The sequence below is a fragment of the Plasmodium yoelii genome (assembly GCF_900002385.2).
Source record: "Plasmodium yoelii strain 17X genome assembly, chromosome: 13".
Taxonomy (NCBI): domain Eukaryota; phylum Apicomplexa; class Aconoidasida; order Haemosporida; family Plasmodiidae; genus Plasmodium; species Plasmodium yoelii.
In genome coordinates, this window is record NC_036185.2 from 1,246,693 (window position 1) to 1,271,126 (window position 24,434).

Genomic DNA, 24,434 nt, shown 5'->3' on the forward strand with positions numbered 1-24,434 from the left:
CTTTATTTTACATATTATATTAAAATTATCACATATATAGATGTGATCATAAATTTTGATATTTTATTTCTTTCATTTGATATGTTTTCTGTGAATTTTTTAATTAATATTTAATTCCCAATAATTTTAGAAAATTAAAAAAAAATGATATTTTGTCATATAAATAATAAATTTATATATAGTGTTTTTAAATAACACAGAAATTAAATATATATATATTATATTTCAATAGCATCATTCAATTTTATTTTTATTAAATACATACCACCATATATATATATATATATATTTTATATGGAAAATGTTACAACATTTTCTTAAGAAAAATATTACAACAAAACATAAAATTTATTAATCCCAATTTTTTAATAAATGAAATATATGTTTTCTAATTATATATATAAATATATATGTATATATTGTAATTTGTATTTTCAATAAACAAGCGTTTCCAATAAAAATATATAAACCAATAAAATATAATAACTTGCATGAGCTATATTATAGTTCAATTCATATGTATACAAATTTAACAGCAATAAATAGCAATATACATATATATAACATTTATAACTGGGAATAGGGGTACTCTTTGGGCAATTAAAAATGATAAATAATATAGATATATTTCGGGTATTCCTTAATATAATTATATATTATTATATGCGCTTATTATACAATTTTTTTTACTGCGGATTTATTTTTATCTTTTTATCTTTTTAATAAATTTTTGTTCTAAAATTATTTTTGTTAATTAAAAATTATATAATGGAAAAATTATAAACGTGAAAGAAATGTTTTTAAAAAATATAATTAAAATTCAAGTTTTAAAAAGTGAATAAAAAAACATCACTTTTACGTAGAATATAATTTATAATTAATATATGCCACATAATATATCATATATAGCATAAAATACAATGTTGCTAATTATGTATATTTATAATGGTATTATATGTAATGTCAAATGATTTGTAAAATATTAGCATATACAATATATGAAATATAGGTTAACTATATATTTATGTATATATATCAATAATACACCCATTGAACTTTTGAAAATTTATTATATCCTATATTTGACTTTTTCATAGTTCATTTTTAATATATATATATATATTTTCTTCCATGTTAATTTAAACAGTTTGAATTAAAATAAATAAATGAAAACATAAAAAGATAAACATACATAAATACATAGTTACGTATATAGCGTGTAACTAAATGCCTAAGTAGGCGCATAATTAAATGCAAAAATATATAACGGGCTTTGCTCATAAATTGTGATAGCCAATCATTTATATTTACATAAAGCTACGTTTGCGCATAAAGCATTCATTTGAATTATACTTATACTATGAATAAAAAGTACAATGATTTCGAAAATAGAAAAAGAAACAAACAAAATGGAAGAAAGGATTTCAATAGGGCTAACTTAAAGAAAAGGGATAAAAATTTCAAGCAAAAAAATGCAAAATTGAAGAACGTATATGTAGGTAAAAACAAAAATTGGAAAGGGCAAATCAAAAAGTCTTATTCAAAAGATGATAAAATAAACAGTAATACAATATATAACATTGATAAGAATAACAGAAGGCAAAGTAGTAACGATAGGTATAATAATGATAAGGAAAACTATAATGAATATAATAAAAAAGAAACATATGATTTTGAAGATATATTAAAGGATTATTCTGAAAACAAGATAGCTTTAAAAAAAACAGATGAAACTTTTGTTTTACATTTATGTAAGTTATATAATATAAGTGAATTTTGGTTTTTGTTAAAAAAAGGGATGGAACATATTGTTTCAAAATATGTTATAAAAAAAAAGAAAAAAAATTTCCAATATGATAATATAAATTTTTACATTAAAAAATTGCAAAAAAGAAAAAAAAAAATATATAAGAATTACATTGAAAATGAAGATATGATAAATCATACAAAAGAAGATAAAGAAGAAGATGATGAAGATGACGAAGATGAAAAAACGAAAGACGATTTGCCAAATGGAGACAAAATTAACAATACAAATATTACATCATTTAGCCAAAAGTTGCTTTTTTTTGATATAGAAGATACATTATTCAATCTTGATAATGATCAAATTAGTATAAATAAAAAGGCATGGAAAAAAAAGATAAAAAATTTACTAAAAAAAAAAACCCAATCATCTGAAATCCCTAAAGATGATAGCGAAGATGATAATGATAACTCTGAAAAAACAAAAAAAAACAAGGAACACTCAATCAGTTACAATAATATACCTATATATCTGAGACAAATTTATGATATGGAAAACGAATATAGTGGTAAGATCAGAGAAAACATAGGGCAAGTTAGCATCAAAGAACTAGCAAAACAAAAGGTAAACATGAGTAATATATACAAATTGTTGTACGACATAGGGCTTACAATGATATACTATAATTTTAACACATATATAGAAAAACATGCAGAAGATGAAGAACAATTACATTTAGAAATAATTCACAACAAAAATAATATATTTAGTGATAGAATTAATAATATGGTTGTATTAATAAAAAAAAAACCATTAATATACATAATGTATGCAAAAGTATTAATTGATTCGTATAAAAAAAAAGATAATGTATTTTTAAAAAAAACAATATTAGAATGTTTGAAGCATATATTTTTATTTGTTTTGCATAATGAAAATTTATTAACATTTGAAGAAAATGATCAGAATGTATTAAATTATATATTAAATATATTTTTTAACAGATTTAATTTTAAGGATTATAATGTATCTTCCTTTTACTTGTTTTTTAATTCTTTAATTTATATATATGCATTTGAAAATTTTACAAAAAAATTATTTATACAATATAATTTTATTTTAAAAAATGCTGTATATAGTATGATATCGAGTTTGTTTTTTATATCAGCAAACAATATAAATGAATTTTGTTTAAAAAAAAAGGAAAATAGATATACAAATTTAAATGTATTATTAGAAGCCTACATGACACAAACAAAAGGAAATCCAATTTTGTTAAAATTTATACAACATTATATACACATTGACGAATTTAGAAATTATATTGTTTTTTATTTTTTTGAAAAAATATTATCAAATGTAGCATATTGTGTTAATATTATTGTCAATGCTTTAAAAGAAAAGAAAAATATAGAAAAGGTTGTAGATAGTTTTAAAAATGAAATTATAAATATTAACAGATGTTTATATGTTATTTATAAAGTCAAATGCCAAACTATGGATGATATAACTGAAAATATTATATACTTTTCAACATACTTGTTTGACTTATTTTCACTAAACATATATGAGTTACATGAAAAGAGGGCCATACTTTTGACGTCATGGAGCATCGACAAAATGAAATATATGAAACAAATCCAGGATACTGACCAAAATAATAGTGAAAATAACAATAAAAATGATAATATAAAGCTAAATGGTGATGAAAATAGTCATAAACATATCGATAATATAGATACCACCAATTGTGTTCATAAAGACAATGATACTAATAGTGAAATAAACAAAGAATCTCAAATGAATATAAAGAAAAATGCCGACTTTTCTGATAATAATTTAAATGTGAATGAATATTCAGATCCTAAACCGAATGAAAACCAAACAACAGAAGAAACACCTGAGAATGAACAAACCGAAAAAGCATATAAAGATGATAATGATGGAAAAAAAAATACAATAAAAGAAGAAGGGAAAAAGAAAAAGAAAAAAAATGCTGAAATAAATATTTTCAATAAATATTGTTTGTATGGATATTTAAGTAAAAAAATTGTTAAACTATTATCAAGTATATTAGTAAAAAATATATATTTTATAATATATAATAAAAGTGCACCAATAAAAAATGAGGGAAATGATATCGAAGAAAACCAATCTCAGGATAAAAAATATTTAAACAGCTTAAATTTCATATCCATATTAAAAATTATAAAAAGTGTAGATTCTTATAAAATTAAAATAAACTTTTTAATAGTAATGTTTTTGTTACTATATTGTTCTCAGCAATTAGATGATAATGTTTATTGTTTTTTTTATAGTATACTAAAAGATATAAATTATTATGAATGTTATCATACTTATAATTTTTATAGTCTAATGACAGTTTTGATATTAACAGATCCAAATTTAATAAGAAATTTGAGTTTTATAAAAAGAATATTTCAGTTTAGTATACATTCAAAAGAAACGTGGACATATGTCTATTCATTAAACATGATAAAATATTTAGTTTTAAAAAAAAAAATATTAATGAAATTTTTATTTAATAATGAAAATAAATTATGTGATGATAATATAAATCATGTTAAAAATATGCACATGCTAAAATTTAAAAAATATCACAAGGATAATGATGTTTATAAACCTGATGATAAAATTTTCACTTATAATAAATCAGTAAATAACCCTTTAGATTCTAATTCAGTATTAACACATTTATACGAATTTTACAATTTTACATCCATGTTAAATAATAACTTTGACAATCTATTATTGGAATTTAGAAATGTTAATATTTTTAATAATTTTTCTATCATTAAATATAAATCGAATCAAAATGATAAAGCTAATATTAATAGTGTACAAATTGCTCACAATTTTGACAATGCTAATAAAGAAAATTCTATATTGATAGGAGATGAAGATTATAACAACCAAACAAATGAAGAACGAAATGATGAAAAAAGAGGGGATGGAAATTCAAATAATGGTGCGGTTTCTACTACAGTTACTAATGAAGATGGAAAAGAGGATTCATATGTAGATGACATAATTATTAATATAAAAAATAATTACAATAAAAAAAATAATATCATCCAAAATTATACAATTGAGCATACAAATAATACTACAGGAAACACAATTCAAACATCCCTAAATAAAAATAAATATGAACTTCAAAAAGATAATAATATGAGTTATTTAACTCATAAAACTTCATACAGTACTCATATTGTAATAAATTTGATGGAACGGCTAGCTTTTAATTATAAAAATGCAATGGATCAATTAAACATACATTCTATCATTTCCAACTTTTTGCATGATTGTTCTAATAATGGAACTACTCAAAATAATAATGGAAAACTAAAATTATATAATAATGCTTATCAAAAATATTATTATGACATATTACATTTATATAATAATAGCAGTTTTAAAAAATTTAAAGATAAATATAAAGTTAAAAGAAAAAAACAAAAAGATAATGAACACAGAAATGAAGATTCAGCTTCCTCAATCGATGAAGAACAAGAAGAAGATCGATTTTTAGATGAATATATAGCCAAAAATTTTGACTTAGATCATAATTTAAATGATTATGCTAACAATGAGGATGAGGATGACGATGACTTATTTTTAAATATTAATAAGAAAAAATCCAAGAAAGCTTTTAAAGATAAATCAGCTACAAATAAAAAAAGAAATTTAACACAAGTTTCTTCTAATAAAAAAAAATCACAAAAAAAAAGACACAAATCTGGCCAACTGTCTGATGACAACATATTGGAATTTTCAGATTTCGTCAAATCAAAGAAAAATAAAAACATAAAAAAAAATTAATATACCTTAATTAACGACTTCATCTATGTACACTTGTATATCCACGTATAATGAATGACTTTATATATACCATTCTCCTATGGACACTTCTATTCCTATTTGAATTGCATTTGTGTTCAGCCTTAAAATTTATAATATTTCACATCAATAATTCACTTTTATCTTTTAATATTTTTTAAATTACCCATTTATATGCATTTATGTTTTTTTTTTAATTTTTTGCATAAATGTAAATTCTTTGTTTAAATAATTTTTATTGTTATTTGAAAAATATGATAATTATTTTATTTGCGTATATATGACTTAAAATTTTTTTAATATATTTTTAAATGATATCTTTAAATGAAAAACTATTACATATATATCTTTTAATCATTTTTTAATTTATTCTTAAAATAGGATATATAGTTATAATCTATTTTGTTTAAATCTTTTATAATATTATTCATACCATCACTTATTATTTTTTTATAGGGCTCTGAGGTAAAAGTTTTCGTAATTATTTCTTCATTATTTATTATTGAAATTATGCTATTTTTTTTATAATAACTATTTTTTTTATAATAACTATTTTCTTTATAATCTATGTATTCACAATTATTTATTTTTTTGTCTTCATCGCTTGAATCACTATCCTCTTTTGTATGTCTATAAAAAGAACTATGTTCTGATTCACTATTCGTTTTATATTTCTCTGGTATATTTTCACTATCCGTGATATATTCACTACAATTGCTCAGTTGTTCACCTTCATCCTCTATTTCGCTATCTTCGCTTAGTTCATCATTTTCTTCCACTTCGCTCGTTTCTTCAAACACCTCTGAATTAAATTCTTCCAAATCCATTTCCTCTTCAGTATCCTCGGAAATGTTTTCTGATTTTGTGTCATCGTCGTCCATAGTCGAATTATAATTTATATTAATATTTTTAATCTTATGATCATCATATATTTTCTTCTCATCATTTGAGCAAGTGTTTTGAGATATTACCAAATTATCATCATCATTGGAAATAATATTATAAATTTCCATGGTATCATTCAATACATTTCCATTTTTATCCATATCGTCATAATTAGATTTATTAACATCGATATTTTCTGTTATAGCTTTAAGTGTGTTTGTGTGTGTTTGGTTTTCATCTGATAAGAACTTTGATTTTTTAATATATTCATTTTCATTTAGAAAAAGTTTAATTTTACTTATTTGTTTATTGTATTCATCTATGGAATTATACAATTTTTGAGCATAATCATTTGTGCTCTCATTTTGTTTATTATGTTTTTCTGGAATGTCACAAGTATTTTCATTTTCTCTTGCAATATCAATAGTTGTGTTTGGGGAACCTTCGTCTATTTGCATTATTTTTGTTTTATTAAATGCTTCTATGTTTAAATCCAAATTCATTTTATTTTTTAGGAATAAATTTAAATGATTAAAAACATCTATGATTGCATAATTTACTTCCTTGTAATATTTTTTAGTTAATTCAATTTTTTGCTCAATGAAAAATATTTGTTTATTTTTTTCTAAAACTAATTCCTCCATTTCCTTTTTTTCTTTTTCAAGTATATCATTATTTTTTTGGTTTATATCATTAACAACATCTATGTAATTATTTAAAACTCGTCTTTTTTCTTCACATGATATTATTAATTCTTCTAAAATTAAATCTATATTTTCTTTTTGTTCATATGTCTTTTCTTCTATGTTTGCATGTTTTGTAGATGTTGTAGAAAATACATCATCTTCTTTTTTTAATATTTTTTCAAAATCATTTTTCATATAATTCAAAATATTTATCTTGTCTTCCAATACGCTTAAGTTTATTAGTTTTTTAGCTTTTCCTTTCTGTTTATTCTTCATATTTATTTTAGCATTTTTTTTATATTTTCAATGTGTACTCAAGTATATGCATTAAATATATAAGTATGAATAATTAGACTATAAAGAAATTTCTGCATATTTATCCAAACTATGAAATATATGCATTGACTAAAGAAAGCCAAAAAAAAAATCGTTATGTAAAAATGTTAATATATTTTAAGTAAATCTTATTTGAGGTACATAAACAGATTGGTTATAAAATTTGTATTTAAACGTAATTGCCAAAGTTAAAAATTATTTGTGTTATAAATTCACAATCATCATATATTTACATACTTTTAAATATCCCAATGTATACGTATATATAGTAAAATCAGATGACTATATAAGTATGAATAGAAAAACTACCATAAAAAACGGAGATTTATTTTAATATGAATCAGCATAAACTAATAAAGAGATACTCAATCATTATAATATACAAAAAATATGATATCCGAATTTCTTTATACGTTTTTATACGTTTTTTGTTAGAATATTTAATAAATCTCCATGTTTGTTCCAAACCTTTCCCCCTTTATTGTATTTCTTTTTTTTTAGGGGTAAACATAATTTATATACGTGTGTGTATTGTCCTATATACTGAAGTATATTATATACATATAATTTTATTCCCTATTTTATATTAATTTATTAACATGGCGAAATAACTATTTTGAAGGATAAAATTAGACAATATTTTTTTTCGTAAGTTTTTATTATTTCCTCACCATAAAATTTAAATTATAAAAAAAAAATTACGCGAATTGTGAAATTAATACATATATTTTCATAAACCTCAAAAGACGTATGTATATATACTAAAAAATATAAAATATAAAATAATAATATAATAGTAATAATATTCTGCAATTTGTCTTATGTATTGGAACATTGGAACTATAAGAATATTGCTTGTAAACAAAATATAAAGAAATTAATACTTTCATTGGTAGATATACAATTTTTTTCATTCAGTAAAACTTTTTAATATATTAATATGTATACCTTAAATTATATCATTTGAAACATCGAAATGCTAGTTATCTATATTGTGTAAAAATAATTTATGCCGACAATGTAGAAATTATAAATAAATATAAATTTCCATATAAAATAAAAAAGGATTGATAAAAAAAAACATAAATATAGCTAACAGCATGAATATAAATATGATTGCCCAGAGAAACGACAAATAATTTAGAAAGTGAAAATGCAAAAATTAATTTTAGGTATTTATATATTTACCTGGTATATGTTCGCACTAAAACATATGAAAAATAATATAATACATATATATACACACATATATACACATATTTGCCCAACTATAGGTATATGGCATATTTCTAATTTATTGCTAATTGTATATATGATTAGAAAAAGTTAAAATGAAATTGCTGAAGATTATAGTTATGTGAAGCTTTTAAAAGTGATAATAATTACAATGGTGGCAATATTTTTGTTTGGAAAAGAAAATAAACATGTTATCATAAAATTTAATGGTGTTAGAAAGTTAAAATAATTTAAAACAAAAAAAAATTGTGAAATAAAAATATGAAAAAATTATATAATGAAATGGAAAGTGTAAAAAAAAAAAAAATGTGATGAAGATAATAAACATTATATATTTATGCATATATAAAAAAAATAATAATAATTTTAATAACTAATAATATTATGAATAATAATAACAATAAAAAACGTAAGGTAAAATATGCAGCTATTAATGCGTTTACAAGAGAACTAAATACATAATTAATAAACAAAATAAATTAAACAAAACAATAATTTCCCAAAAAAAAATACTAATAAACACAAATACATAATTAATAGTATATAATATATAACATAAAGAAAGATTAAATGTAAATAATAAGAAAATAATCATAGAAAACCCTAAAAAAGGCAACGATCAAAGCATAATGCCAATAAACTTAGATATAAGCACACTTTATATTACCACACTATACGACGAAAATGTCATTATATAAGATACCAGAAGAAAAATTAAAAACTCAGGAAAAAGTATTAGACAAAAATATTCTAAATGATGATATAAAAAAGTATGATATGCATAAGCTTCGGTTCATTTTAAGGAAACACATTCGACATAACAACCGATTGCTAAATTATCATAAATATAAAGAGGTGATAGATAATTTTGAAGCTTTTAAAATTGTAGTTATTATTTATTTGAATAGTTTTTTGAATAAAAAGACGATTTTTAATTATAGTTTTCGATATTCTCATATTATAAAAATATTATATTTAAATAGAAAGGCAAAGAGATTAATATATGGAAATAATTACTATACAAAAGATAATACCTTATCAAGAAATATAAAAGGTAGAAATTGTGAAAAAAAAACTGGGCTTTTATTTTATAATAATAAATATGTGCATGACAGAAAATCTAGCGACGATAAGAAACATATGACTGTTAATTTCTATTATGTTTTAAAAAGTGAGGATTATGATAAATTAGACAAAATTATTTGTAACAGTAGAATAAAATTACCAACCTTTAGCTATTTTGACATATATTTATTTAGTAATAATAAAAAATTAAAATATGAAATAAATAAAAAAAACATTAAATACATTGATGTTTATTCTGTTCTCTATTATTTGTATATATCTGTTGTTATTTCGTATATACATTTAAAAGATTTTCATAACGCTAAAATTAAATTTTTTGAATATATATATTTAAAAAGGAAAATTGAAAAATTAAATAGTTATTTTCAAGTAAAGGAAAAAAAAAAGCCAAAAATAACTGGCCCAATCTCATCTCGCATGAAAAAAAGATTTTATAGTTATTATGATTCAATACTAAGCGAGAAAAATACCATTAATTTGTCTTTAAAAAATAATAAAGAAGAAGAAACTGAAGAGGATGATAAAATAAATACAAAATATAAAAATAAAATAATTCATACAAACAATGATAATAACAATTCTTTAAACAAATATACTAAACAGGATAAGGGTTTAAGTCCAAATTTGAAAATAAAGAATAATAAAATATCACCAAATAAAAAAGCAAATTCAGAATCAAAATTAGTAAAAAATGGACAAACGAATAAAAATGGTAATTTAAAAAACGTTGACGTTAACGAAATAAATGAAACTTTTTATAAAAGAGAATGTGATACAAGCAGTGATAATGAAATTATTAAAAATAAAAATATGTTTAACAAAAATGAGCATGTTCATTTGAAAAGTAAATATAATAATAATAGTACACAAACACGCGTAACGAAGAAAGAAAAAAGAATACATAAAAAAAGTAAAAAAGAATATTTAACTTTAGATGAATATTTATTATTTTTAAAAATTAAACACTGCGAAATTTCGTTAGAAAACCTTGCAAATATTATAAAAGATAATAGTTTAGAAGATAAAATATGTAGTATAAAAAAATTAAGATATATTATAAATAGTACAGAGTGTGATGACAAAACAAATTTATATAAAAAAGACAAAATATTAAAAAAATTACTAAAGACAAAAGATAAAAATTTTAAATTTTATAATTATTTTTTTGATGTCTTAATATATTTTTCTTACTTTAAACAAATTCACATTATTGAAGGTATGCTAATAATGGCTCTTATATTTAGTAAATTGAATTTTATAAACCTTTCGATATATATATATAGAAATGTATATTTGTTTCTTTATTACATTTTTGAAAACTACCAAAAGAAGAGAATTTATTTTAATAAAAATCATAAAGCAAACAAATTAGCATCATTTAACATAACCTCTATGGATAGTAATGAAATTCATACTGAAAGTTTTGATCTAATAACCAAAGAAAACATTTTTGGGAAAAAAACTAATATAAATAAAACTTCCAAAAGGAAAAATTTGGTAATTAATGGCTCAAATGAAGGAATGATAGATGAAAAAAATATAAAAAACAAGAAAACAAAAAATGATAATCTGGCCATAGATAGCATGCAAAACACAAAAAATGGAGATATGTATAGAAAAGACATCATCAATGAAGATATAATTTTCAAAAATGGAAATAAAATCCAAGAGATAAATGCCAATATTAAGGGAAATAAGGTTGATAACAGCAATGAGGAATATAAAAAATATAATGATAGTAATAAAATGTATCTAGATGAATATAGTTGTAATTGTGAAACACTAAAAATGCACAATAATATTATGATATCTTCATTTAACAATTTTTTGGAAGAAGCAAGAAATAACAATAATTTTTATTTTCTAAATGAATATTATGAAAAATATTTTTATTCAAGTTGTCATAAAGATTATTCATTTTTGGGGAATTCATTAAGTTCTTCAAATTCAAATGATATAAATAATATAATTTATAAAAGCATAATACACAATTCTATATTTTTTAATTGTAAGTATATATTTAATGGAATAAAAAAGTATATTTATAATTTTTTAAATATAATTAATTATATTGAAATAAAATACACATTTTATCAAAACAATTATAATTTAAAAAATATAATTTATTATTTATATATGGATAAAATTATAAAATCCTATGATTTTAATATTTATACATATGAAAAAAATATGTATGTACTAAAAAGAATAATTTTTTTTCACAATCATATAAATGTTTATCATAATGATACAGATTATTTAAATGGTGATATATCGATAAAATCTTTATTTTTTAAGATATTTTATAATCTTTCCAAAAATGAAATATTAAAATCTTTTCAATCAAATCAGTTAGAATATAAAAAAGACATCCATTATTTTTATAACAATACACTGAATGAATCTAACAAAACAAATCATGAAATACAAAATGAAGATGGCTATAAAATTACTATAACTACAGATAAAAACCTAAATGAAAGTTTGTGTATCGAAAAAGGAGACAATAATACAAAGGACATCAATAGGAATGATTGTGATATTTGTTCTGATAAGATAGATAAAGGTTCCTTTTGTGAAAATAACAATAATATAAGTGAAAATCATGATAACCAGAATTTAGACGCAATAAACGATGGAATAGTTAGTAAGGATGCTATACATGTGGATAAATCTATTTCCAATTATTACATGAAAAAAATCGAAAATACAGAAGATGATAAAAAAGAAAATATCTATACATATTATATAAATGCTAACAATAAAAAAGACAATGATTTTCATAAAATGGAGATAAAAAAAAATATATATAATGATGATAATAATATTCTGGATATTAATGATCAATGCTATAATAGCAGATCTGATAATGCTCTTGGTGAAAAAATAAGATATTCTAATAATTCATATACAAATATAAACAAATTAAATTCACCTATTCAAGTTAGTGCATTTTCTAATTATAATTATAAAAATTCTTTTCTTTGTTCAGTAAAAGATACCAGTAAAATAATGTTAATTGGACAAAGCGACGAAAATTTTTTACATAATTCTTATGATAATATTTTCTTCAATAAAAATATGAGTAATATGAATAACCCTAGTAAAATTAGTGTAAAATATGATGGAAGGAAAAGTGATAATTTTATTGATAATATTTTAAAAAAAAAAAAAAAAAAAAATAGACTAAATAAAAGTGAATCTGATGATATGAATAATTTCAAAAACCAGAATCTGCAAACTTTTTTTAATTTTAGTAACAATGAGCTAAAAATTATGGTTTACAACTTTTTATATTTGTATATTTTAGATGAATATATATATGGAAATACACATAAAAAGGACATAAATGAATATTTAAATTTTAAAAATGTGTTAAAAAAAAAGCAAAAACTGAGATACAATTTTTTTAACTTGATCTCAAAAACCAAAAATGATATAGGAAATGAAATTGATTCATATAAAAAATATATAAAGGGAACATACATTAAAAAAATTAAAAAAACAGAAAACAAAGCATATAATTCAATATTTGGCCAAAACACATCAATTAAAGTAAATGTTAAAAATGAAATAAATGATAATTATAAAACACAAACAGGACAACATTCCGAAACAGATTCAGAAATAAAAAACCATAAATCATTATTATTAAAAACTGATGAAGAATATATTAATATGTTTACAAAAAAAAAAAAAAATTACACACAAATTTATTATTTATTATTTAATAACAAAAAATTTTATAGTAATAAAATTATAAATTTTTTGAGAGATTTCTATAAAAAGGAACACACTATACACCAAATGAAGATTAATATAGAAAAATATGAGCATATATATTTTCTATTTTTAATAACAGAAGCATTATCTTATTTAATTTTACCTTATATTACCAATATTAATTCTTCATGTGCATACATAAAATGCTATAAAAATATGTATGGTACTACATTTACGCAAGTAGACAAATTTCGATTAAATACCATACCCCTTGTTTTTGATGAAAGTATTATATATCATAAAGGGAATGTAAATGATAAGAGAACATATATAAAACATTGGATCTATAGGCGCAAAAAACTGATTAATAATACCAGAAAGAGAAGAGAATATTCAAGTATTTCTAACATTTACAACATTTCAAATCTTTTCAATAATGTGAAAAAAGTAAATTTTTTAAGCTTAAAATCACAAAAAAAAGGAAAAAATATTGAAAAGAATTTAGAAGAGCCAAATATATATGATCAAAATTGGGAAGAAACAAAAAATAATAAACACAAATATTACAGAATAAATACTTTAAATAATATTATTAAAAATGAGTCAGCATATATTCAAAAATATTCCATGTTTAATGAAAACGAAAAAAACGAAACACCCAAAAATACATTATTTAATAAAAGTAATTTAAAAAGTCAAAAAAAAAAAATATCTTTAAAATATAATCAAGACCCTAATGAAAATATTTATTATCTTAATATGTATAATATTAAAGAAACGATACAACAAATACGGGATTGCAAAAGTACATTATCGATTGAAACAAAGACAGTTATTGAAAATTCATTTCTTTTTGATGATTATTATGAATTAGATGTATGTGAATTAAAAAAAATATATCACAACAAATCAAAATATTTTCTCATAAAAAAATATGAAACTATTATAACATTAGCATTTTTCACTCGATATAATACTTATTTGTTATTTTCATTATATCAACGTTTGGCATTGTTAAATTATATGTATTCGAATTATAACACTTCTATATCAATTTTAAGATATATTAATCAAATACATTGCAAATTGATAAATAAGCAAAAAGGACCAGACTACACAAGAATAAACCACAACGAAAGGGGATATTATATTAACGGTAATAGTAAGTATGATACAGATAACGAATATGATATGTTCACGAGAAATTATGAATTTGATAAAACACAAAATGAGGGAATTGGGGAAAGAAATAACTTTTGTAAGGCTGAAGAAAAAAAAAAAAAAACAAACATCCTTTTCTATATGAAAAACGAAGATATATTTTTTCAAGATTACATAATTAATACTTATAGTACTAATTTTATAAACGACAAAAATAATGCACATGATTATTTTCCTTTTAATTCAAATAAAACTCTTTATGAAAAATTAAGTGATATAAAATCTTTTAGATTTTCCACATTTTTTGATATTTTTTTTGAGTTAAAAGTGAATTTCAATTCTTTAGCTAATTCACATATATGTGTGCAAAATGGATTAAAATATTTATTTTTTTTTATAAAAAATGCACACAAATTTAATTTTTTTATTTATTATAAGGAGAAAAAGCAGGTTAAGAAAAGGAACAATATATATTCCCCAAAATGGATAAACGTTGAAAAAAAATACATTAATGATATCAACGATAACAACATCAGAGAAAATAATACCCCTGAAAATTTATCATACAACGAATCGTTTAATTTGGAAACATCCTGTAAAAAAATAAAAGAAAGAAATATGACTACAAATTCTATAAATATGTGCAATAATAATCAATATGATTTCAAAGAAAATAAAACAAAATTAGACAGAGATTATTGTGGATATTCTTATATGAATGGTCAAGATTTTGAGATAAAAAAAGAATTGCAAAGTGATAAAAAAATAGATAGATATAATTCGTGTGAAAATATTAATTTCAATGAACACAATACTACAACTGTTCCACTTTCAAAAAATACAACGTCTACTAAATATAATAAAACTTTATCAAAAAATAATGCTTATAATGAACCTCAATATAAATACAAAATTGATATAAATAAATTAAGAGGAAGCAAATTGTTCTATATTATAGCAATTTCCTTGTTAAAACAAATAAATACGAATTATTACTATGATAACATAAAAGAAATAAATTTAATATATGAAGAAGATTTAATAGATAAAGAAATAAATGTAAATAATATTGTAAAAAATGATTATAAAGAATTATTACACTTAAGTTATAAATATATTATAAAAAGTATTAAAACTGATTATGATAATTTACTAAGTTATTATTATCTTTGTATTATTTATTTATATAGTTTAAAAATTGAAAAATGTAAATATATTTGTAAAAAATTTTTATTAAAAAATTTTGATAATGCTTATTCATTTCCTTTTTGGTTATTAACCATAGTAGTAAACAGTTGTAGAAATATATATTGTGATGACACTTTTAACAGCAAATTAATTAAACAAAATAAAACTGAAAATATAAAAAATATATCAAATAAATCTTTCAAATATGATACGCATAGTAAAGAAAATAATATAAAATATGTTACACACAAAAACACTCATGAAGATATAGATTCTTCTATTTTTGATAATTATAAAAAAAAATATATATCACTATTTACTGATTTAAAATTAAATTCACCACATTTTTACAAATCTATTACTAATACGAATGATGTGTTTGATATAAATAATAAGAAAGAAAATTATATGAATAACTTATGTTATATTTCGAATATAATGGGGTGTGTAAATTCCCCTAAAAATGATTGTGATAAATCCAAAGAAATTATACTAAGTAACAGTTTACATATTCCTAATAAAATAGATAAAACAAATGATGTAAAAAAATATACTATTCCTGAAGAATCTCAAAGATTTTATGATAGCATTAAAAAAGAACAAAAATCCAGTAAAAATATAGAAGACACTAATAAAAGGAACCAATACAATGAAAACGACCAAAATACAAATTGTTCATCATATAAACTTAATATGAATTGTTATGGGGAAAAAACATTTAAAATAGACTGCTTTTTGTATATATCAAAAGCAATTAATTATTTTTCAGATAATATATTTTTCTTTTATTTATATGTGCATTATATGATTAATTTTTTTGGATTTCATGATATATTTTTTTTTTGGGAAAAGCCAAAAAGAAATAAAAAAAATAATTATATAAACTCAAAACTAGATTATTCATTGTTAAATAAAATACTAGAAGATGATAAAATGAGATCATCAAGTAGTTCAGTTTATAGCGAATATGAAGAATCAACAATTCAAAATTATGCCTACAAAGACAACGATATTTCTATTACCAATTATAGTTTTTTAAATTTTAAAAATCCCAAAACACATCAAAAAAATAGAAAAAATATAACAATTAATAATGATCAAAATAGTGATATTAACTATAAGAGAAATAATTTAAATTCTAATAATTGTGAACACTGCGAAAGTAGTAATATATCATATCGTAGTTATAACTTATCAGGTGAAGAAGAGTTAATTAGTGATAATTCCCTTATGGATACTAATATTAGTTTGCCTATAAATTTAATGAGGTCAAAAAACTTTGAAAATAAACTTTTAACTAATAATATTAAAGACGAAATTAATAAAATTCAAGTTTCGTTAAAAATTATAAAGGACGAAAAAAAACATCTTCGAAAAAATATCCAAAAGAAAAAAAGGGAAACAAGTATAGAACATGATAAAAGTAAAAGAAAAGATATTGAAATGACAGAAAATAATATTACTATCACTAATATAAGCAATATTGAACAGAAGGAAACAAAAAACTCTAAAATACCAACGAAAGGAGAAAATAAAGAAGACGAAAAACCATCTAATAAATCAAAACAACAGATTTTTGTTGACACTTTAGATGCAAATATAAATTATATGGATAGTAATTATGAAAAAGGTGAAAACAAGACAAAAGAAAAAGATCAAAAGGTAGAAATAGAAAAAAAAAAAAAAAAAAGTAAAAAAAATACACCCCAAACAAATAAAAAAATGTATATCGATACTAGCAAAGTAAAATTATTACCCTGTTCTTTACCCATTATATTAACATTATATAATTATATTCACAAAATTGTTGAAAAAAAAAGAAAAAACTCAGACCTACATATATATTTTTATTTAAGTAATATTATGTATTATATAAATTTGAAAAAAATAAAATGCGAATTACATCATGATACAGATAATGATAATAATTTTGTAAAAAACAACCAAATAAATAACAGTAATTATTTTTTTAACTACTCTAAAACAAATGATAAAATATCAAATAAGTATTACTTTTCTGAAAATTGTAAAAATAATAGTTATGAAAATGTAAACACACATAATTATTCTAGAGTTATGAACAATATAAAAAGCACAGAAAATATTTATATTCCTCATAAAAATAATAATATAATGAAGAGAAAATTTGTCAAACGAATTAATTTAAAAAGTATATACTTAGAGTGTATCACGTGGATAAATATTGGAGAAATTTTGATATATTTAAAAATAAACACAAAAGTTATTATATATATATTTAATATAATTGAAACGTATATTAAATTTTATCTTAACTTAAATAATAATAACAATTATTACAATTATGAAAATATAACTTTTTTCTATAATTTGACACAACAATTTATGTGTCTTAAATGCTTGTATCTTTTTTACTTATATTCAAAATGCAAAAAAAAAAATGTCTATAAGAGCAGTTCAATATATCTAAGTATTCTTGGCGTGCCCCGCCATAAGAATATTCGTCACAATAGTAGCTTTAGAAATAGTAGTAGCAGTAATAACAAAAATGACATGAACAAAAATAGGATGAAACTAAATGATAAAGTCTATTGTATTAATAAGAAAAATGAAAATTTTCCGTTGAAAAAAAAAAATTTATATACAAAAATATATCTTTTTGAAAAAGAACACGAATTGTATAAAAATAAAACGAAGCATATTAACAATCCTAACATTGTTGTAAGTAATAATTATATTTATTTTAATGATAAAATATATGGCAATGTTTTAAAGACTCCTTTCTACACTAATAATAAAAAAAAATTCAGATTTAATTTTGGATTTTTCAAAAAAAAAAAAATAAACAATTCTACAAATGAAAATTTATACACTGCTTCAAAAAGTAAAAATAAAGAAAATGATAAACTTTGCATTAATAAAGATAATAAAATGGCAAATGATTCAAAAAATAAAATAAATAACAAACACGGTGAAGTGACCACATTAAAGAAATATAAAAAAACGACGTCTAGTAAAAAGCGTATGAATAAGTTATACACACGCGAGGAAATGCTATTTAACTCTTTTAAACTTGAAAGTAATACACAAAATGAACAAAAAAAGTATAGACTTGTGAAAAATATTAAAATTTATTTATCTTTAATAAATAAAATTTATTGTAATAACAGGAAAGTTAATATATTATATGCTAGATATTATTTTTTAAAAAAAAAATATTCAAAAGTTATATCAATTTTATCATTACTAAATGAGCATTATAGTAAAATATCTTATTTTAATAAAAAAAAACATATGTCTGCATATAAACAGAATAATCATTTTATCCAAAATAATTTTCCCCCTAATGATAGAAACCGCAACATGAAACAAGAATATTTATTTCATTTAAATAACCAAACAGATTTCACTTATGAATATTTAAACATATATATGTATTATCAATCATTTTATAAATTAAAAGAATATAAAAAATCAGATTATTACAAGAATGTTTTAAATTATATTTTTTTAAAGTGCCCCCTTATACCGTTTAACTTGTTTCCGTTTATAAATCTTTAATCACGATATGCGAAATATGTATTTCACTTTTTTTTTATTTATTTGCAATTGAATTAATTTCTAATATATTATATAAATTCATCAAAACATAAGTTTGTGGTTATATATAATTACTTTTTATATCGAATGTGTCTTATGCATGTTTAGTTATCTTTACTTGCTAATACACTCGTGAGATTGATCATAATTGCAAAATCCTAAATAAAATTTGTCAATTATTTTTTAAGCTGTCTCATTTTATTTTTAAATTAATTATTTTTCCTAATTTTGAGTTATTCTACATGATGCAATGTGCTTATATATTAATTTAAAATGTTTTCCCTTTTTACTTAATGTGTATATCCATAGGTTTATTTTTTTTTTTGTTTTCACAATAAATATGGATGTTTCCCTTTAATAAGAACATCGAACTACATCAAATGAAGCATATTTTTTTTTGTTAATTTTAAATATATTTATTTTTTAAATTTATTTAGGGTTGCTTTTTAAATACTATTAATGGTAATTATTTTATTATTCAATAAATTATATATATTTTTTTTAATTTTTAAAAAGGGAAAATAAAAGTGATATTTTTTGGTTTTATGCAGGAAATGAATAATAATTATTTTACGCATATTATATTTTTCTTGATGTAAAATTACAAAGCATTGTTTTATAATATATAGTGGGTATTCACATTCCCATAAATATAATTTATAAAAATAGCTTCACGTTTGATATTTTCATATATAAATATTATATATAAAACACGATAAAATATAATATATATGCAAATATATTATATTTCCTTAAAAGAGATATCTAATTTTGATTTCCTTTTATATTGTATACTTATTTTTGCCCTTTTTTAAATTAATTATAATTATAATATGGCGTTCTAGGCTATGAGATTTAAGGATTATAATTTTTTATACTGCTTTAATTTGTACCAAATATAACGGTTTCATTTTTTCGTTTTTATACGATATTATAATTTTCCCAATTATCGAAAAAACGTTTATGTACCCATATACGTAATCTATATATAATTTTATATATTTTTTTTATTTTTTTTTATATTAAAGAATTGTTTAAAAAAACTTCAAAGATTACAGTCTTCTTCTCTATATAAAAATATATACAATATTATCTTTATTACCGTATATAATAAATTTATTAATTTTTTTTAATAAAAGAGAAAATGTTTAATTCAAAAAAAGCAATGCAAATCATTTTTTATGTTGCATGATTTAGGAATATTGGTATATACAATATTTTCCTTTTTTTAATATATTATTGCATTTATATACTCATATATTTGTTTTACTTGCTCCATATTATCTCATTTATTAAATATGGGAAAATATAATTTTATCACGTTTAAATAATATATATATATATATATATATATATATATACATATTATATATTATATATATATAGATACACATATATCCGTAGGGTTAATGCATTAACGATTGTATATTGAATAACCTAAACATCGTTATTGTTATAACTATTTTTCTAATTTTTTTATTACCATTATCATTATTAATTTTTTTTTATAGTAAAAAAATTTCGTAACGAAATAAATTTTTTAAATGATATTTTATTATATATATATTTATTTATAAAATTCATACACAAACATAAGAAAGTTTTTATTCCTTTTGGGCAAGATGGTAAACGATATAAGACGAGTAAACTTTGCCACAAGTGGTGTCGAAAGCTTGAATGAGAATAGCAAATATTTAAACAGAAATCACAAGAAGACTATAAAAATATGTACATATGCAATTACAACATTTGCATTATTTTTTATTGTTGTAGTATATTTTAAAAACCAAACAAATGTAAATGACATAAATAGTAGTACTTTATCAGCAATCGAGGAAACAAGCTTAATGAATAAAGAAATAGCACATTTAAAAGAAATTTTGAAAAAATATAAAACAAAAATAAATGAAGATAATGAATATGGATACGAAAAAAATGACAATATAAATGGAGATGATGAAGATGGTGAACAAGAATTGCTATTAATGTTACATAAATATTTAAAAAATAAAAGTAATTCTAATAAAATTGATAGCTTTGATATTAATAATAATGAATCAAATAAAAATCGTAGTAATGAAAATATTGATCAAACAAACATACTTAGTCAAAAACTTGAAACCATGCATGATAATATAAAATATGCATCAAAATTTTTCAAATATATGAAAGAATACAATAAAGAATATAAAAATATAGATGAACAATTAAAAAGATTTGAAAACTTTAAAACAACTTATATGAAAGTTAAAAAACACAATGAAATGGTAGGTAAAAATGGTATTACATATGTACAAAAAGTAAACCAATTTAGTGATTTTTCTAAGGAAGAATTTGATAATTATTTTAAAAAATTATTACCTATTTCACACGATTTAAAAACCAAACATGTAGTACCACTAAAAACACACTTAGATGATAATAAAATTAAACCAAAAGAAGATGTATTAAGTTATCCAGAACATCGAGATTATAGAGAATGGGATATATTACTTCCTCCAAAGGATCAAGGTATGTGTGGATCTTGCTGGGCATTTGCTAGTGTAGCAAATTATGAAGCTCTTTTTGCAAAAAAATATGCTATATTACCTATAAGTTTTAGTGAACAACAAGTTGTTGATTGTTCTAGTGACAATTTTGGATGTGATGGGGGTCATCCATTTTTGTCATTTTTATATTTTCTTAATAATGGAGTATGCTTTGGCGATCAATATGAATACAAAGCTCATGATGATTTTTTCTGTTTAAGTTATAGATGTGGGTATAAAGGTAGATTAAAAAAAATTGGTAACGCATATCCATATGAATTAATTATGGCCTTAAATGAAGTAGGTCCAATAACTGTTAATGTTGGTGTATCCGATGAATTTGTTTTATATTCGGGTGGTATATTTGAGGGACCATGTTCTCCGGAGTTAAATCATTCTGTTTTATTAGTAGGATATGGTAAAGTTAAAAAGAGCTTAGCATTTGAGGATAGTCATACTAATGTAGATAGCAATTTGATAAAAAAATATAAAGAAAATATCAAAGAGAACGATGATGACTTTTTGTATTACTGGATCATTAGAAATTCATGGAGTTCAGCTTGGGGAGAAGGTGGTTATATAAGGATTAAAAGAAATAAATTGGGAGACGATATTTTTTGTGGAATTGGTATAGACGTTTTCTTTCCACTTTTATAAACATGCAGAAAAAAAAAATTTAATGAAAAAATAATTAATACTGAATAATGATAAAAGCTAAATTGTGAAAAAGGGAAAAATTGCATTGTATTGCAAATACCTTCTACACCCGTATATAATATGTTCGTAAAATGGTACGACAAACTATATTTTTTTTTATCTAACTAAAAAAAATGAACGTTTCTATTCTATAAAATATTATACATTTATATATATAGTAGTAAAGTTGAATCAATAATATATTCATATAGCAGAAAATTGCATGATCGGATTGTTCATAATTTCTCCATGATTATTTGCGTTTAAGGCATTACACATTGATATATATGGTTGTATATCTGTGCGTATTCTAGCCATTATATGTGTTAGTTGTATAATTCCCTTTGTCAACTTTATGTGCTTTTATTTTACTGCATTATCTTTGTTATATGCTGTATTTTAATTAAATATATTCATATATTTGTATGGATGTTTTTTCTTTGATAATTTCCACCTTTTCATTTTATATTTTTTATGAAGAAATTAAACATTTTATTTTAACATGATAAATTAAAACTATTTTAATGTACTAATCATAATATATTAATTTTTAAATTTTCTAAGACCATAATTAAACGAATTTCTAAAATATTTATAGAGAGAACATTGCAACGATGTTTTTTTTTCTTTTACTTCCATCTTCATATATCTAAATTTTCAATGATATATTAAAGATTAAAAAGAAAAACATTATTTTTTTAATTATTTTGAGCAAATTATATATTTATAAGGACCAAGGTTAATCTTAAAGTTATTTATTCTTAACGAAATATAAAATAAAAAGGGCACACATATATATATAATATATAATATATAATATATAATATACGTATGGATATAATGATGTTTTCCTTAGTGCCCATATATTTTGGCACCTTGAACAGTGCTCGTCGATACATAAAATGTACAAATTTATTAATGCTATAAATATAAATATGAATATAAATATAAAATATTTAATTTTTTATTCATATATTATTTATATAAAGATAACAATAAAATAAAAATAATTTGGTAAAGATACCAGGAATACGATAAGCATGAGCATACTAATGTTAATGCTATACTGTATTTAAGAGTTTAAGTGAATTGTGAAAAAAAATATTCATATATTATATATATTATATATATATATACATATCCATGCTTGTATGGCAGCAGTTAAGTTAATGCAAGAATTTATATTACTTTTGCCTATCGAAGATCTTAATAAATTATTATTAAAAATAACAACATATATGCACACACATTTTTACAATATTATTAAGAGTTAAGAGAAACTATTGATATGATATTATGAAATATCGTTACGGAAAAATATTGTTAACATCTTCTATCCTTTTAAGTGTTGGCATTTACTATTATGTAAAAGAGTCAAAATATTGGGATTATCAGCGAAGATATGAAGGTGTTTTAAGGGATTTAGAAAGACAAAAATCAAAACTTGAAAAATGGAAAGCTGACAATTTATAGATAAAGTCAAATAAACAGCCAAACAAAAAGCCAAAAAATCACCAAAAAAAAATATATATAATAGAGTATGCAGTTTTAGATATTAAACGGATATTATTTGTTTGCTGATTTAATATTTCTATATTCCATTTTTATTTGTATATTAAAATTATTACTATGTAAACATACATACCAAAGAAGATAAAATCATAAACAAATAATTTTTTATAATTTAATTAACAAACACATACATTATATATTGTGTTTAAA

At 20.9% G+C, this 24,434-nt stretch overlaps 5 protein-coding genes across 5 annotated transcripts; 4 read left to right on the forward strand and 1 right to left on the reverse strand.

Moving 5' to 3' along the window:
* Window positions 1-1,360: 1,360 nt before the first annotated feature.
* On the forward strand, window positions 1,361-5,590 carry PY17X_1325200 (large ribosomal subunit nuclear export factor, putative; the record flags this gene model as incomplete). Its single annotated transcript, XM_721109.1, has 1 exon — window positions 1,361-5,590. The coding sequence occupies one exon, from the start codon at window positions 1,361-1,363 to the stop codon at window positions 5,588-5,590; it is 4,230 nt and encodes a 1,409-aa protein (XP_726202.1).
* A 368-nt stretch (window positions 5,591-5,958) lies between these two features.
* PY17X_1325300 (conserved Plasmodium protein, unknown function) lies at window positions 5,959-7,455 on the reverse strand (the record flags this gene model as incomplete). The annotated part of the gene is made up of 1 exon (XM_721110.2): window positions 5,959-7,455. The coding sequence occupies one exon, from the start codon at window positions 7,453-7,455 to the stop codon at window positions 5,959-5,961; it is 1,497 nt and encodes a 498-aa protein (XP_726203.2).
* A 1,980-nt stretch (window positions 7,456-9,435) lies between these two features.
* On the forward strand, window positions 9,436-19,449 carry PY17X_1325400 (uncharacterized protein; the record flags this gene model as incomplete). The annotated part of the gene is made up of 1 exon (XM_721111.2): window positions 9,436-19,449. The coding sequence occupies one exon, from the start codon at window positions 9,436-9,438 to the stop codon at window positions 19,447-19,449; it is 10,014 nt and encodes a 3,337-aa protein (XP_726204.2).
* A 1,661-nt stretch (window positions 19,450-21,110) lies between these two features.
* Window positions 21,111-22,673, forward strand: PY17X_1325500 (uncharacterized protein; the record flags this gene model as incomplete). Its single annotated transcript, XM_723930.1, has 1 exon — window positions 21,111-22,673. The coding sequence occupies one exon, from the start codon at window positions 21,111-21,113 to the stop codon at window positions 22,671-22,673; it is 1,563 nt and encodes a 520-aa protein (XP_729023.1).
* A 1,335-nt stretch (window positions 22,674-24,008) lies between these two features.
* Window positions 24,009-24,185, forward strand: PY17X_1325600 (protein PET117, putative; the record flags this gene model as incomplete). Its single annotated transcript, XM_022957099.1, has 1 exon — window positions 24,009-24,185. The coding sequence occupies one exon, from the start codon at window positions 24,009-24,011 to the stop codon at window positions 24,183-24,185; it is 177 nt and encodes a 58-aa protein (XP_022813572.1).
* Between the last annotated feature and the right edge of the window lie 249 nt (window positions 24,186-24,434).